This window comes from Notamacropus eugenii, chromosome 2 (genome assembly GCF_028372415.1).
Source record: "Notamacropus eugenii isolate mMacEug1 chromosome 2, mMacEug1.pri_v2, whole genome shotgun sequence".
NCBI lineage: Eukaryota > Metazoa > Chordata > Mammalia > Diprotodontia > Macropodidae > Notamacropus > Notamacropus eugenii.
The window spans coordinates 150,707,045-150,724,548 of NC_092873.1; the positions used below are offsets into that span (position 1 = coordinate 150,707,045).

At 37.0% G+C, this 17,504-nt stretch overlaps 1 protein-coding gene and 1 long non-coding RNA gene across 3 annotated transcripts in view; one reads left to right on the forward strand and one right to left on the reverse strand.

Moving 5' to 3' along the window:
- PHIP (PHIP subunit of CUL4-Ring ligase complex) overlaps positions 1-4,652 on the reverse strand; it is a 182,572-nt gene extending 177,920 nt beyond the window's left edge. For both annotated transcript variants that reach the window (XR_011974371.1, XM_072642656.1), the window contains exons 1-4: positions 4,391-4,652; positions 4,224-4,282; positions 4,039-4,068; positions 3,774-3,833 (exon numbers count right to left, since the gene is read on the reverse strand). Coding sequence is in view for 1 of the 2 variants with exons in the window: in XM_072642656.1 (XP_072498757.1) it covers positions 3,774-3,833; positions 4,039-4,068; positions 4,224-4,282; positions 4,391-4,430 (189 nt within the window). In the remaining variant the exon portion in view is untranslated. The remainder of the gene's footprint in view (positions 1-3,773; positions 3,834-4,038; positions 4,069-4,223; positions 4,283-4,390) is intronic.
- Positions 4,653-5,232: 580 nt separating this feature from the next.
- On the forward strand, positions 5,233-6,770 carry LOC140526445 (uncharacterized). Its single transcript, XR_011974372.1, has 2 exons — positions 5,233-5,448; positions 6,416-6,770. It is a non-coding gene; the product is annotated as an uncharacterized lncRNA (long non-coding RNA).
- The last annotated feature ends 10,734 nt before the right edge of the window (positions 6,771-17,504 follow it).

The following is a 17,504-nucleotide window of genomic DNA, read 5'->3' on the forward strand; positions in this document are numbered from 1 at the left end:
ACTTCTATTACTGTTTGAAAATCATCAATAACTTGTAAAAATTAAGCATTTTAACTACAGCAAATCTATACCAAATATAAGACATTTACTGTGTTTTGTGTACAATTCTAAGTTATTTTCTTTTCATAACCTGAAATGATACATACATACCAACACCCCCCCTTTTTCTAGCTTCAAGGTTTAGTACTTTAAAAGTTTTAAGACTCAACACGAAATTCGGTCCCAGGTACACTAGCAATAGTTTCCCTCAAAGTGAAACTTTCATGGCATGAAATTAAGAGTAAAACCCTCCATAAGAAAGAGTAGCAATCATTTTTATAATAATTTTAGCAAAACATAAATAGTTAAAAAAATGGTTTTGCTAGCTAAAAATGCAATCATAATAAAAAGTAAAGGCAATGTGGTCCAGTGCATAAAAAGCTAGTTTCAGAATCAGGAAGACATGTATTCAAGTCAAGGTCTCTGAAGAACATTGACTTTGTGACTCCAAGGAAATCACTTAACCTTTCGGTGACTCCAGGCCACTCTAAAACTACATCTTGCAGAGAGGGTGCTAATGTACATTAGTAGAGGAGTTCCTCACAGGGACTTGCCTCCAATTTATCAAACTGCAAGATCAGTCCAAAAAAAATTCAAGAGTACAAACTCTACCCTAGGAAACAATCTTCCCTCAACTACAGAACTAGAAATCTAAAGATAAACATCACTGCATAAACTGAAAACTTGAAAATGGTGGGTAAACCAACCAATTTCACTATCCAAACTAACTGAACTAAATAAACAAAATAAACAGTAAAGAGTGTTCCCCTTGTTCTATGCTCGGATCAGGAATTTCTTCCTTTTTCTACATTTGCCCTGAGTTAGCCTTGTTTAAGGATTTTAGGACCACTATATACTGAAGGATAAAAATTACAAGCAACCCAAAGGGCAATATAAAAAAACATACGTAGTGCAGCATCTTACCAACAACATCTTGCTGGTTTAAAATAGTGTAAAGGACATTAGTGATAACAAGCATTAATGAAAAATGAAGTAGACTGGTCAAGTAACAAGAACATACTTTTACACCTTCCTATTATTAAAAAAAGAAAAAAACAAAAAGACCCATGTATCTTTAAGAACACAACAGATATCTTCTTTTGATATATGTTACTGGAAGGAAAACACTTGGTGGTGAAATCACTGTCATGCATTAATATGTTCATCACAAACTAAAAGTGTTTTAAGTAAGTTGGGCTCTAATCAACTCTTCCTAATCCACATTCCAAACATTTAAAAAACAAGTTTCATTTAAAGTTTTGAAACTGAAGATATGTATTTATACCCAAATTTTAGGGGTTTAAAAGCAAAAAAAAAAAAAATCCTTCACATCAAATATGCTTTCTTTTTCATGGATATTCACATTAAACTTGGGGGTTGGGGGGACAACACCCTCGTTTCAAAAAATTAGGTATAAAAAATGTTTGAAGAACTCCTAAACCACTTCTTACTCTTTTGGTCATAATTATTGTGATCCAAAGTTATTATAAAGATTTTTTTAATCTCAGCATTATATTGAATGTGTGTAGTGTATGCCTAATTTCTAATCTGGACTATTTCTACATATTTAAATTCAATACTACAACTCCTCCAATTAAGAAAATCACGTTACCTGATAGCATAACTATTACCCTCATCTAAAAAGAAACAACATCCAAAACAATACTCTTCACCAAATCATACAAGTCTATATAACAAAGTTAAATGAGTTATATTTGATAGGTAAATTATGCCTTAGCATTATATTCAATGTGTGTAGTGTATGTCTAATTTCTAATCTGGAACATTTCTACATATTTAAATTCAATACAACTTCTCCGATTAAGAAAATCACTTTACCTGATAGCATAACTGTCACCCTTATCTAAAAAAAAACCTATCCGAAACAATTCTCTTCACCTAATCATACAAGTCTATGTAATGAAGTTAAATAAGTTATATTTGGTAGGTAAATTACGCTTTTCATTTTGAGTGTATAAAAGTAATCAGGCAGTATGTGAACATAACTTCAAAGATGTAACACAAGTTCAGACAAATATTATCTCAGAAACATCAGAAATCCAATAAAAATGAAAATAACCAAACAACATTACACCAGACATATATACTTATGTATTCGAAAGAGAACAAGTCAAAATCATGTCCCAAGTCAAATCAGAAGCCCTTTGGTTATTTCAATAGGATTTCTTTGGGTAAGCAAAAAGGAACGTTCACGAAGTGGACTAAATCTTGAAGGGAACTTGTTAAACACTCACTTGTCTTTTAAAGACATTAATGGGCATAAGATTCTATCCAAACTCAGATGTAAGGAATAGAAATTGTTCCATATTCAGTTTCATATATTAAAGTTGAAACATCATTCTTCAAAATCAAGAATGATACCTATTTCTATCATGTTTTGCTCTGGGGTTAGGGTATTATTACTGAATTTCCTAAATCTAACACTGTATGTGTAACTGCTTCAAAGTTTTAATTTATGAGGGTTGGTTTTTAACAATTCTGAAGGGCTCAAAGAGAACCTAGATTCATCTAGTAGTGGTAAATTAATACCTACACCACAACTGGAAAGAAACAGTAGCTACCAAAAATAGTGATTTTGACCACAACTTATGGATAATCCAAATTAGGTGAAATTTTGATAATCTGTCCGAAAAGCAAGTACCAGGTGAATCAGAAAAGAAAAGCATAAGAGGGTAGGATACTTTTGTGCTTCCCCTAAAATTATAGTTGGAGAGACTATGGAATATTCTTTGAAGAGAAAATTGAGAAGTACATATTAAAAAAAAAAAAAACTTTTAAAAGTCCAAACCACACAACATAAAAGGATGGGAAATTTTACTTAAGTTTCTTCCCAGAGTGAACTTCAGAAGGCTGAGAGTCTTAACACTCTGGTGACAGTAACATATCAAGATAAACACGGGTATGCATATTCACCATATATGTGAAACAAGTATCCCACAAATTTATAAATGTATATTGCTACTCTGTCACAGACAACTAAAAAGCTCTAACAGCAAACAAATGTATAGCTAGGCTGTACTCATGGTATATTTTAATTTCCCCCCAAAAAATTTCCAGACTTGAATTTAAGCAAAGGGGGAAAAAATCAGAGGGGGAGAAAGTAATTTCTTGCTCTGATTTATTTAGGTTGAACAGCCTTTTTGTATGTGAAATGCTAATACCACTTTAAGATAGTCACTGTGTGAAGGAAAATAAGGGAGAGAAGGAGGGCAGAATGAATCAAGAACTGGGTAGAGAAAAAGGGGGAAAAGAGGGGAGAGAAGGGAGAAGACAGCGAGAGAGAAAGAGGAGAAGCTGAGCTGTGCATGTATGCAGCAGCAGCAGCAGCAGCGCATGGAGAAGGGAGAGCGCGCCCTCCTGGCCGCCTGACTCTCCGCTGCGCGCCCCCGCGTCCGCGCTCTCTCGCGGAAGCGCGCTCTAGTCCCTCCTCCTCCAGCCCTTTCACTGCACAACATTCATGACGTATCTTTATTTCTAGCACATTAACAAAATATCGCAAATAAATTGTCCGCAGCCCCTATGGTCTTGGGGGGCGAGTACCCCTCACCCCAACCCAGCGCCTGTCCCGTGTTGAGCTCCCAACCCTTCCCGTTGCCTTTGAAGCTTTCGCGATTTTTTTAGCCAAGTTTTTGTCCCTGTAAAAAATTGCGGGAAATTCAATTTTTATTTGACTCGGGGAAAAGTTTTTTCGCATCGCGATGGGAATCTCTCACCAGATTCTGGTAGGTCCTGGGATGCTCTTTCCCCGTCCAGTCAGTTCGCCGGGGTAACAGCTGTGAGGGGGAAAACACCCCAACATCAGCCTCAGCTCGACCCCCTCCTCCCGGCTGACCCCCACCCCCTAAAACACCCCCCCCTCCGCCGACCCCGGCCCGCCCGGGCCCGCCGCGCCGCCCTCCTCCCCCCGGCGGCGGCAGGGAGCGGCAGCAGCCCGGGCCGGGTGAGCCGCCGCAGAGCGCCGCCGCCGCCTCCTCTTACCTCCTTCTCGGCCACTTCTCGAATCAGCACCTGCAACAACAAAAGCGGGGTGGGGGGACGCAGCTTGGCCGCCCTCCGCGCCCCCCGCCGCCCGCGGCCTCCCTCCCTCCCCCACCCCGGCCCGGCCCCAGCCCCGCGGCGGCGCGCCGCCGCCGCCTCTCGCTCGCCCGCCCGCAGCCCCATACCTGAGCCGCCTGCTGACAGGGTCCATCTTCCAAGAACCGGGCGATGAGGAAGTAGAGCTCTGTGCGGGGACAAGGGGAGAGGGGGGAGACACAGGCTCAGCGCCGGGCTGGGGGCGCTGGGGACGGACGCGCCCCGTGCCAGCAGCGCCCGCAGCCTCCCCACTTACCCGATCGCAGCTCCGAGAGGCCTTTGCTCTCACAAGACATGTTTATTGGTCACTTAGGGGCCACTGGCGGGCTTCCCCCGCCGAGGACGGGAAGCGGGGACGGCGCCGCCGCCTGCCTGCCTGCCCTGTAGCTGTCACTGTGTGTTCCCCAGCCAGAGCCTCAGCTCCACCATTCAACCAACAGCGGCGGAGGAGGAGGCGGCGGCGGAGGAGGAGGAGGAGGAAACAACAACTCACAGGCAGCGGCGGCGGCGGCAGCAACGCGCCCGCCACCTCCGCCACAGAGATCCCTCCGCCTGAGAAAGGAGTCCTTGCCGCCGAGTCCGGGCTAGGGTTAGGTTTGGGGGTTCCCCCCCCCCCACACACACACACACCGTGTCCGTTGCCGCAGGGCTCCCTCGACTCAGTTTCAAAATGGGGTTAAAAAATAGGGAGAAGTATTCGTCCCCCACCCCAACCTCCCTAGCTTGCGCGCTCACACACACACACACACACACACACACACACACACACACACACACACACACACACAGACACACACACACACACACTCCTTTCCCAGGCAGCAGCAGCAGCAGCCTCGCTCGGCCCGATTCTCCGCCTCCCCGCTCTCACACGGGCCCTCCCCCCCCACCCCCCCCATCCATTTATTTATTTATTTCCAGTTAGGAGAAGATGTCGGAGCAGCGGCCGTTGGTTGGCTGGAAAGCGCTTTCTCTGTGGAGGGATTGATTCGGGGGAGGGACGGCTCCGCGGAGGGATATGACGCACACGGAGCCGCAGCACAGGTTCTATTCAGCGCCTGTGACTGGAGCTGAGATGGAAGTTAGTTTCAATGTAGCAGAAATAGGAAACAAATGAAGCAAAACTGCCCAGAGAGGGGGGAAAATGCCCCGAGCCTGGGTCTCCCTCTCACGCGAGCGCACACGGCGTCCACACACTCACTCATACACTGAGCAAACTCCAGATTGCGCTGCCCTCCCCGAGTTGAATGCTAGTGTTTGGTGTCTGTCTCTTCCCCATGTGCATGTGTATAAATGCTGCGGACTGGCATCGGTGTAAGTCTCGTCCTGCGTTGTTTCTGCAGCCTGTGCAAGTGTTGTGTAATTGATCGGGAGTGCTGTATATTGCAATAGAGGCTCAGGCTGCTTTTGGTGAAGCAGTAACATTTTTTTTTTATTGCAAGCCCGTTACTTGCTGGAGATTATCTCTGCATATTTCTTGTATTACTGCCAGTGCCTTAAGTACAAATTGTAAAATGGTTGTTTTTGGTGTTTTTTTTTCGCTTTGGTTCTAAGAACGATGCTTTCTAACTCCTTATTTGCACTTAAAATGGTATTTTCCTTATAATAGGGCTGGGGGACAGTTAATCAGAGATTTGGATTTTAGGAATCGGAAGGCTTTTCCGAATATTCGCAAGAAGAAAATAATGTTAATTTACGGAAAAGCAAAGAGACGTTCATATGTACCTAGAGCTGAACTGGCGGTAATCTAGCGATAAACCGATAACCTAACGAAGGATCTTAAAAGAGTATAATACTGTTTGGCCAGTGTATTTAATGATTAAATGATTTGAATTATGTATATATTGCATAGTTGACTTCAAGTTATGCTAACAAATGACTGCTAATTTAAGGTCGAAACCATTCCTGTTTACTGTTGGGCAAGCAAAGACTTCCTGAAAAAAACAGCCTAAAAAGTATTTTTTAAATCTTTTGTAAATGAGTGTGGAATTACTGTATTTTATATGCTAAATCATTCATCTGAGTTTTGCTGGTGAGGATATGGGCCTTGTTTTAAAAAAAAAAAGGAAAACGAACATGGGTGAAATTTATGGAAACAATGGAAAATGCCATTTGTTAGAAAAGAGCAATAAGTAATATTTTATCTCCAAATGATTTAAGCACTTTCCAGAAGAGACTGGAGTTAAACATTTGAAAATAAAAGAGGTAGATGTTTAAAAGGGAACTAGAATAAGCATTCTTTTGTTAACATTTAACAAAAGATTCTCCATTAACATTCTAGGTAATAAACAGTATTTTTTATGAGACTGATTTAAAAGAGTGAAGGTGCTGATTTGTGGGACTAGGACCCTAGAAGCTGAACTGTGGTTTTCTGGATTCTTACCTCAAGCCTTGTACCCAGCCTGGCTCTTAACATTCCTGGTGGGAAACACTTGGTGCTGCAACCGCCCCTCAGCTTCTCTGAAGACTGAAACTATGTAAGATACTATTAAAACATCCAGGGCTGGATATGTATTTGGTGGGGGTCCCCCCCCAAATGAAGCCCTGTGGATACTTGAGTGCAATGATTGCCTTTTATAATTCATTCTGATTATAATAAAAAATGGTTACAATGACTTGTTATTTTAAAGCCTAAATTATCAGAGTAATAATCATTTATTGATATGCAATGTCCTTTCTTTTAAATACTGACAATATTTGCATTGTATTATTGTGTAATCCATTAATTCCTTTTAAATCATTATAATTACTAGCAACCTGGTTCTAGAAGGGAAGTTTAAGCTTGAAAAGATGGACATTTTGTGTGTTTTATTGCCGTTTTTGCTACTTCTGTGATTAACTGCCATATGTGTTATCCTCTTATTTTTAGGAACTACATACTTAAAATAATCTCAACCATTGATGTAGCCCTAATTTCTTTCAAATAAATGCTTCTCTGTAACCATAGATTGTATTGGATTTTCATTTTTTGTTAATTGTTTTGCATTAGTCTGATGTTTATTGATGTTTGATTCCACAAGGGAATAGAAAAGAAATGGTGAAAGCAAATATAAAAATACAGAGATTGAAGTTTTCCATATGTATCTTCTTGGTTGTATGTAAATTTAGGAAGGCTCTGTTGTAATTTCAGGTCTATCTTTCCATTTAGAAGTTGCAGTAGCTTTTTTTAAGTGTTCTGATACTTGCATTCTAAGACCATTTTAGGAAAATTAATCTTTAGATAGTTTTCTGTTGTTTTGATTACCTTCTAAATAACTTTGACACATTTTTGTCATTTATTTTTTTGAAAATATCTACTTAAAGACATTTTATATTCTGTTATTGAAATGTTTGCTAAACCACGTGGTAAAGCAATATAAAATACATTAAGATCTGGTTGTATTTAAAAGTTTAAAATTAATCTACTTTAAGGTAGCTTAGTTTCTAGGTTTAAAATTATATTTTTATAACAAAAAGATATGAAATGATTTCTGCTTGGAAACAAACATTACATTTTTACCAATTCCTATAGCAATAAAAATAATTCATTAACTTCTTTTGAATTTCTTCAAAATGCAACTTATTTCTGAATGTTGACCTTAAATACAAGATTCATTTCTATTTTTAAAGTATTACAAATTATATACAAACTGTAGATTTACTCTTCTTTTTCACTTGTTGACATTTAATTTGGGGAAATAACTTATCCTAAAGCACAACTGTATTCATTCCCCTGTCATAAAGACTTAACTATTACTTTCTCAGATGTTTCTTTTGCCAAAAAGTTTTAAGGATAAAATTCAAATTATGACTAAAAAAGATTTTAGCCTATTTCACTAGTTTAAGGAGGTTACTAATTTTTCCTTCAAACTAATCAAAATTAAAATAACAGTGTTGAGCATACATGTCTCTTTTATAAGGCTTTTAAAACAAAAGTAGAAATCCACTGAATAAAGTTACATAATATAACAACTAGCAAAAGCTATCTTTCCTATTGACAGGTCTTCTATAAGAAAACTTAAATCCTTACTGAATGAACTGTCTTCTCAGAATTTAAAATTTTTCATATAACTCACTATTAGAGGTGTTATTATGATGACAGACTCTGAAAGATTTAAATTGTTAATTTTATTTCAAATATTTTGAAATACTTATTTCACATATTTTGTGAAATTTGGTTTCTGGCCTACTTGGATATTTTGGCAAATATGATTATATTGGAATTTTTTAAAACAAGTACAAGCCATAAACTTAAAAATATTGTAATTTGAAGGAATCAAGAGTTTCAAAGTTCTGTTTTGGTTTTTGAAATAAAAGTGTAGAGCCAGAAGTGTAAGATAATATCACTGTCCTTAGGATGGGTATGTCTTCTGTTAAACAAAATAAATGTTCAAAACTCCCATAACTCTTCATTGACCTCAATCTCTAGTTATGGAAGAAGCCGCAAGATCCATTTAGTTCATTCTTTTACTTCCACAAAAGGATTATACCCAAGTCAAAGTAGCTAGATCACTGAGAAATACCCCATTTTTAATGAATTTCAAGGAAGGTGTGTTCCACCTTCAATAAACCATTCCATCCTTTAATAATTCACTATCTGAGTAATTTTTATGTGTAACCAATAATCCTCACATTAAAGTTCAAACTCATTTCCTCTCATCCTATTCTCACTAATAGTAACTGATGTCTTATATAGTGCTTGAAGGTCTGCAAAGCACTTTAAATATATGATTTCATATTTGACGCATAACAACTCAGGGATAAAAGTGCTAGAGATAAGGTTATTCCCATTTGACAGATGAGAAAATTGAGCCTGAAAGAGGCTCAATTTTTACTTTCCCAAAGTCTTTTTGCTAGCAAGGATCTGAGGAAGGAGTTGAGCTTCCTGATTCCAGGTCTCATGCTCTTTTTACTGCTCAGCACTACCTATTCAATGGAAAATATCAACTTATCATCAACTTTCAGCTCTCATTTCCTATTTAAAGATATTTAATTAATTCACTTTTTAGTTTCTCCAGGATCAATAATCACAATGCTTTTGATCTTTTTTCATAGGTTTTACTTTCCACAAGAAGTTCAAATCTTCACGATATGTTTCATATAATGGTTTGCATTCTCTCTTGCACATAAACAGCGTACCCAAACACTTTGTTGCTTCAAATCATATAATTACAAAGATTAAAGGACAGAAAGCAATTTTAAGGCATAGTCCCCTAAGATTTGAAGTGACACAATGGATGATGTAGAAAAAGCTATTCCAGATGGCAAGAAAAGCAAAGGAGAATTCTCTAAGCATGGAATACCATGAGGAGATGCTTGATGGAACCTAATAGATTATCCTAAATAGGAGGAAAATAGCTGGAGGTAGACTCTATTAAGTTTTTTCTTTTAACTAAAGCATCAGAGTGATGTTGAAATGGAATTTGAGTATTGGAGAAATGTACCTACATGACTTTATGCATGCAATGCTGTAGTAACAGTTGGAAACATGAGAAAAAGTGAAAAAAGAGAAAGATTTTGATGGAGATTTTAGTGAAAGACCTAACATAATGAGCATCTAAGAAGAGTTCCAGATCAAATGTTTTTATTTGAGGAAAGAATTCAAAGAGCAAGATCACACCCTGCACATATTTTTATTTCAGTTCAGACCCTTAAACACCTTGAATTTGAACAAGATGGGAATATAACTAGAATTTATAGAGCACTTTAAAATTTGTCAGGCATTTTACATATGTTCTCTCATTTGATCCTCACAAAAACCCTATGAGATAGGTGCTGTTTTTCCCATTTGACAGACAAGGAAACTAAGGCCAAGAGAGGTTAAGGTGCTTGCCCAGGGCCACATAGCTACTCAATGTCAAAGGTAGGATTCTGCCTGATACTTCCTGACTCCAACTCCAGCACTCCATATATCAACCCACCTATCCACAAAAATAAATTAATCCAGGGAGTATTTTCATTATATTGACACCCTATACACTGAGTTGAAGTCAGTTTCACTCGTAATTATCCCTGATGATGGATTTTGAATGAAATACACATAGATTTAAACTGGATTTTTAGCCTATAATGGTCATTTCTTCCTATGCGTTTCTTTTCAGTGTTTTGATTACACAGCCTTTATTTGTATAGTCTTTGTTTTCTACTTATTCTCAGTATTATGGCCTCAGTTATTTTCATGTCCTCTACTACTTGTTTCTCCCAAAATTCTGAATATTTTAAAATACATCTATGGTAACAATTAATCAGCCCTGAAATAATAGCAATTTATATTTATACATTACAGAATAATTATAAATCCCTTTATGTACATTATCTCATTTGATTCTCATAAAAACCCTGTCATGGATAGGGAAAAGAATAAATTCATAGGATCCTTGATTTAGAGCTGAAAGTTACCTTTGAGGTCATATAATCCAACCTCCCCATTTTACAGAAGACAAATCAAGGACCAGAAATTATAACTGTCTTGTTCAAGGTCATACAGCTAGTAAGGAATAGAGTTGGGATTCTAACAAGTCCTTCAACTCCAAACTGAAGACAAGAGTCATTAAATGACTTAACTGAATTTGCACATACCTAATACTGTTTGTGGGGCCTCTGACCCAAATATCACTGTTTCTTACGCCAAGTAGGCATTTAATAAGTATTTCTTGAACTGAATTGACTTTATACACACACACATACACATATAATTTTTCGTTCTTAGATTTAAGTGTTTAAAATGGCAAGGGAAATGAAATGGTTGTAAATACCCTTTATAAAAGCTCACCAAATCTTACCATTTGCCATTCAGTTTACAACAAAACAAAGGTAAATTTAAAATCTCAGAACAAGGTAAGAAGGCACATTATAAGATATCTGTTCAATCTGAACACAGATCTGAACAATCTCTGCTACAACACATACAATAGGTTGTTTTCAAGCCTTGGTTTAAGGTACCAAAGATTGCCTCCCAAGGAATCCCATTTCAGTTTTGAGTAGTCTAATTGTTAGGAGGTTTTTCTTTCCCATAAACTTTTTTTTTTTCAACTATTACCCATAGTCCTAGTTTTTGCCCCTGGTTCTAAACAGAACAGCTCTAATCCTTTATCCATGTGACAGTCCTTGAAATACTTGAAGAATGTATCATGTGCCCACCTAAATATTCTCCAAACTAAAAATCCTTGGTTATTTTCATTGACCTTGTTATATCATGATCAGAAGACCCTTTAGTATTTCAGTTGCCTTCCCCTGGATTCTGTACCACTTAATTCTTGTCAGTCTATCTCCACATCTCTTGTATATGTCTACTTCTCTCCATTCACATCTACTGTTTCCCTTCAAATACTCTACATTTCAATAAACTAGTCTGCTTGCTGCACCCTCCTCCAAGTCAGTATTTCATTTCCTGCTTCTCTGCTTTTCCACAGACGGTATCCCACACATGGAATGTACTTCTCACCTTTGCCTCTTAGAATCTTTAACTTCCTTCAAGTCTCAACTCAGGTACCACAGGTTTCCCAATCCCTGTGCTTTCTTTCTCCTCAAATTATCTTGTATTTACTTATCTGTTCATGTATTATATCTGTTAATAGAATGTAAGCTCCTCAAAGTCTAGAAGTAGTTTTTAGAAGTTTTGTATCCCTAGCATGGTACCATGTTACAATGAATCTGTGATCTCATGTATGAGAGTACTCCCTCCAAAAATGGAGATTATATTCTGGGCCTGATAGTCCCATACAATTCTAGCCATGTGTTCCCCTAGGGGATCCATCCAATCTGCTTAGGGGCTTTCCCACATTATCTTGACATTTTATGGATACCAATGAAGAGCAATGATTGGCCGTTTGTTATCCCTTGCTCTCACTGTGTAGCTAGCCATTTTTTTACCTATCACACATTTGCTTTTTAAATAAGTTTTTATTGATGTCTTTTATTCTTTACATCTTCATAAATTTCTCCTGCCTTCTTCAGAGACATCCCATATGTTAAATAGTATAAATGAAAAAAAGAAAAAGGAAAAAATCAGTACAATCAATCAATGTATTGAAAAACTGTTCAGTGTGCAACACATGTGGACCTCCCAATTCCACAAAGTGTTGGGTTTGGAGTGTCCTTTCATATCCTTCATTCAAGTCATGATTGATCTTTATAATTTTGCCACATTCACTTTTGAGTTTTTGGGGTTTATTGTTCTTCCTTTGTCCATTGCTCCAGTATACTGTTTTCTTGATTCTGCTTATTTCACTACACATCTGTCAAAATAGATCTTTCCATGCTTCTCTTTATTCATCACTCAGCATTTCTGACAGCACAGAAATGCTCTGTTATATTCAGGTACGACAATTTGTTCAATAGACATCTACTTTGTTCCCAATTCTTTGCTATTATAAAAAATGTTCCTATAAATGTTTTGGTGTGTGTGTAGACCTTCTTATTAATGACTCCCTTTGGATATAAGCCCAATAATGTACAGTAATCTCTGGTTCAAAGAGCATACATTAGTTGCTTTACTTGCATAACTACAAATTGCTTTCCAAAATGATTGTAGCATTTCACAGCTCTACCAACAATTTATTAGTGTGCTTCTCATCCTATATCCCCTCCAACACCAACTTTTGCCATTTTTTGTGGTCTTTGCGCAATTTGCAAGGTGTGAGGTAAAACCTTCAAGGTTGTTTTGATTTTCATTTTTCTTATTATTAGTAATCTAGAAAACTCTTTCATTTGGCTGAGGATACTTTGAATTTTTCTTTTAAGAATCATTTATTCATATCCTTTGATCAGTTATCTATTAGAGAGTGTCTATTAGACATACACACATGCATACACACACATATACATATATATGTATGAATGTATAGATTATATATATTGAATATCCATTCCCCTTGTATCAGTAACTTTGCTCCAAAGATTCTTTTTCCCCCCTTGGACCTCTTTCCTTCTTATCCTAGGTGCACTAATTTTGTCTGTGCAGAAGCTTGTGAGTTTCATGTAATCAGAGTTTTCTATTTTATCTTTTGTAATTGCCTCTATCACTTGTTTGGTTAAGAATACATTTTCTACTCATAACTTTGAGAGGTATATGATCTACTTGTCTTCGAATTTTTTTAGCATATGATTTTTTAGTATTAAGGTCATTTATTCATTTGGAATATGTTACAAGGTGTTGATCTAAGCCTAATTTCTGCCGGACTACTTTTCAGTTTTCTCATGAGTTCCTATCAAATAAGGAGTTTTTCCCTAGGTAACTTGTTTTCTACTTCATCAGACACTGGGTTACTGAGTTCAGTTGTTTCTGATTTTCCTTCATCTAATCTGTTCCATTGATTTATCTGTTTTTTAACTAATCCAGATGGTTTTGATGACTGATTCTTTATAAGATAATTTGTAGTCTAGAAGTGCTGTTCCCTTTTCATCCCTACATCTTTTCATCATTTCCCTTAATATTCTAGATCTTTTGTTTTTTCAAATTAATTTGGTCATTAATTTGTTAAGTTCCATAAAATATCCCCTGGGTAATTTGATTGATATAGCATTAAAAGTGTTAATTAACTTTGGTAGTATTGTCTTTTTATTATATTGACAAAGCCCAGACATGAAGACTTAATATTCCTCTGGCTATTTAAGTTGCTCTTTATTTCTTTAAGAATGCTTTGTAATTAAATCTATACAAACTTTTGTATGCTTTCATAGGTAGATCCTCAGATACATTATGCATTTTGTAGTTATTTAGAATGGGATTTTCCTTTCTAGTATTGCTTCTTGGATTTTGTTACTGTTATGTCTAAGTGCATTTAATTTTTGAAGTTTTATTTCGTAGTCTGCAACTTTGCTGAAACCATTAATTGCCTCAATTACTATCTTTGCTGATTCCCTGGGATTTTCCATATCAACCAGCAAATAAGGGTAGTTTCATTTCATTTTAACCTGTCTTTTTGCTTATAATTCATTCTCTTATTACTGTTGCTTGCATTTCCAGAACCATATCAAATAATTGGGGGGAGAGTGGACATCCTTACCTTACTCCCATATTTATTGGAAAAGGTTCTAGTGTATTGCCATTGCACATGATGCTTGCCTTTGGTTTTGAATAAATGATTTTGTGATAATTTTTAAAAGATCTTTTGTGCCTATATTTTTTTAGAGTTTTGCAACAAATGAATATTTTACTTTGTCAAAGACTTTTTTTAGCATCTGTTAAGATAATCATGTGGTGGGAGCCAAGATGTTAGAGTAAAAGCAGGGACTTGCTTGAGCTCTCCCCCAAACCCCTTCAAATACCTGTAAAAAATGACACTAAACAAATTCTAGAGCAGTAGAACCCATAAAATGACAGAGTGAAACAAATTTCCAGCCAAACAACCTGTAAGATTGACAGGAAAGGTCTGTTGCACCAGTCTGAGAAAAGAGTACAGCCCAGTATGAGCCAAGCTGGCAGTACAGATTTCTCAACCCATAAACTCCAAAGACAATTTAGAAGGTCAGTAGGAAAGGTCTGTCAGACCTGAGTGAGAGAGGAGCACAGTCCAGCCTTAACCCCAGGGCAGGGCAGTGGTGGTGGTGAAGCGGCTGCTTTTGAAGCTCCAGGTCCACAGATGGTAGGGGGAAATCAAGCAGCTGATCAGAGGGGAACTGCAGGGATCTCTTTGCTGGCACTGAGAAAGGATTCTCTTGCTTTGCCCATGCCTGGATCTAGGTTGCAGTCCTGGGTGGCAGTCCTAGTGCAAGATGGAGCTTGTGGTGGTGGAGAGGGAATCCTCCTCACAGTTCCAAGGCAGAAAAGAATGCTTGTGATCACTCACACACCATAGCACAGACCAGGAGAGGGGTAAACACCTCTCCTTTGATCATGCAACCTTGGAAGAATTGAAAATGTACAGGTCCCTAGAAGTATCTCTGAAAACAATTGCACAAAATTCTTAAAGCTTGGGACAGGACATCCTCCACACTGGAAGCAGAGTCCTACCTTAATAAACAGTTAAAAAGTCAAGTAATCGGCTGGGAAAATGAGCAAACAGTGGGGCAAAAAAATCAGACTATAGAATCTTACTTTGGTAATAAGGAAGATCAAAGCATATAACCAGAAGAAGACAACCAAGTCAAAGATCCTATATCCAAAGCTTCCAAGAAAAATATGATTTGGTCTCAGGCTGTGGAAGTGCACAAAAAGAATTTTGAAAATCATGTAAGAGAAGTAGAGGGAAAATTGGGAATAGAAATGAGAGTGATCCAAGGAATATGCTGGGAGAAAGAGAAAGGGAGAGATAGAATGGGGTTATTATCTCACATAAAAAGACAAGAACAAGCTTTTACAATGGAGGGGAAGAAGGGGAAGGTGAGAGGGAATGAGTGAATCTTGATCTCATTGGATATGGCTTAAGGAGGGAATAACATACACACTCAGTTAGGTTTGGAAATCTATCTTACCCTACGGGAAAGTAGGTGGGAAGAGGATGGGGGGGGGGGTAGTGATAGAAGGGAGAGCAAATGGGGAGAGGGGGTAATCAGAAGCAAACACTTTTGAGGAGGAACAAGGTTAAAGGAGAAAATAGAATAAATAGCAGGATAGGATGGAGGGAAATATAATTAGTCTTTTAAAAAATGACTGTTATGGAAGTGTTTTGCAGGACTACACATGTATAACCTATATCAAATTGCTTGCCTTCTCAGTGAGGATAGGGGGAAAGGAGGGAGGGAGAGAATGTGGAACTCAAAGTTTGAAAAATGAATGTTAAAAATTATTTTTACATGCAACTGGGAAGTAAGATATACAGGTAATGGTATATAGAAATCTATCTTGCCCTACAGGAAAATAGAAGGGAAGGAGATAAGAGAAGGTGATGGTGACAGAAAGGAGGGCAGATTGGGGAAACAGGTAATCAGAATACATGCCGTCTTGGAGTAGGGGGAGGGGAGAGATGGTGAGAAAATTTGGAACTCAAAGTCTTGTGGAAGTGAATGTTGAAAACTAAAAATAAATTCATTGATCAAAAAATAAAGACAGAAAAAAACAAAAGATAATAATGTGGTTTTAGATGTTTTGGTTTTTAATATGATTAATTTTGCTGATTATTTTCCTAATATTAAATCATTCTTGTATCCCTGCATTATTTCATTAAGACTAAATCCAATTTGGTCATAATGAATGATTTCTTGGACAAATTACTGTAATCTGACAGGATTTTGTTTAAAAATTTTAATCAGTGTTCATTAGGAATATTGATTATTAGTAATATTGACCCATAGTTTTCCTTCTGTGTTTTATCCTTCCCTGGTTTAGGTATTAGACCTCTATTTGTCTTATAAAAGAATTTTGATAAGATTTTTTTTTCTCAAGTTTTGAGAATAGTTTATAAAACACGAGTATTAATTGCTCTTTAAAAGTTTCATAGCATTCTCCTGTATGTCCATCAGGACCAGGAGTTTTTTTCTTTGGAAGTTCCATTACAGCTAGTGCTATTTCCTTGTCTGAAATTGAATTATTTAAGATTTCTATCTGGCCTTCTTACAGTTTGGGTATTTTGTATAGATATTGCTCTATATCTTGTATCTTCTCAGTTTTGTTAGCATAAAACTATACATAATAGATTTGGATTAATCCTTTTATTTCTTCTACTTTATTGTGATTTCATCTTGTAGATTTGATATTTTATTTTATTTATTTTATTTTATTGATTTTTTACACTGTTCTTTTTAATCAGATTAGCTAAAGGTTGGTCAATTTTATTAGTTTTTTCAAAGAATCAGCTTTTAGTTTTACTTATAATTTCTATTGGGTTTTTAAAAATTATTTCCAGATTATCTATTCCTCTTTGTATTTTTAATATCTCATCTTTTGTACACATTTGGAGTTTATTTATTGGTTTTCTAATTTTTAAAAATGCATATTGAGTTCATTAATTTTTTCTTTGTGTAGTTTTCTTTTTCTTAATATTTATATGGATAAGATTTTCCCTCTAAAGGCTGTTCTAGGTGCACCCCAGATATTTTGGTGTGTTGCTTCATAATGATCATTTTCTTTTACGTAATTATTCATTGTTTCAAGGATTTTTTGGACTCGTTATTTTGCACAATCTCCATTTGAGTCTTTTGTTTGTGGCCTCTTGTAACAGTATACACTGTGACATACAGAGGGGGGCCTGCTGTTACAGGTTCTTAGATCTGCATTTATAAAAGGAAAGTCAACTTTCGAAGAGCTAACAATCACTTTAATCAACCACATGTATCATTCACTTAGTTCAGGGGGAAAAGTCAGCACCTTGAACTTCAGAGAAAATATAAAGAAATTTAAATCAACAGACAGTGCTTCCAAACTGCCTGACAGTAAGCAATGCATACATCACAGTTCAACAGACAGATGTAACTGCTTGACCCTACATACATAGTTGCCAGAGAGGGAAGCA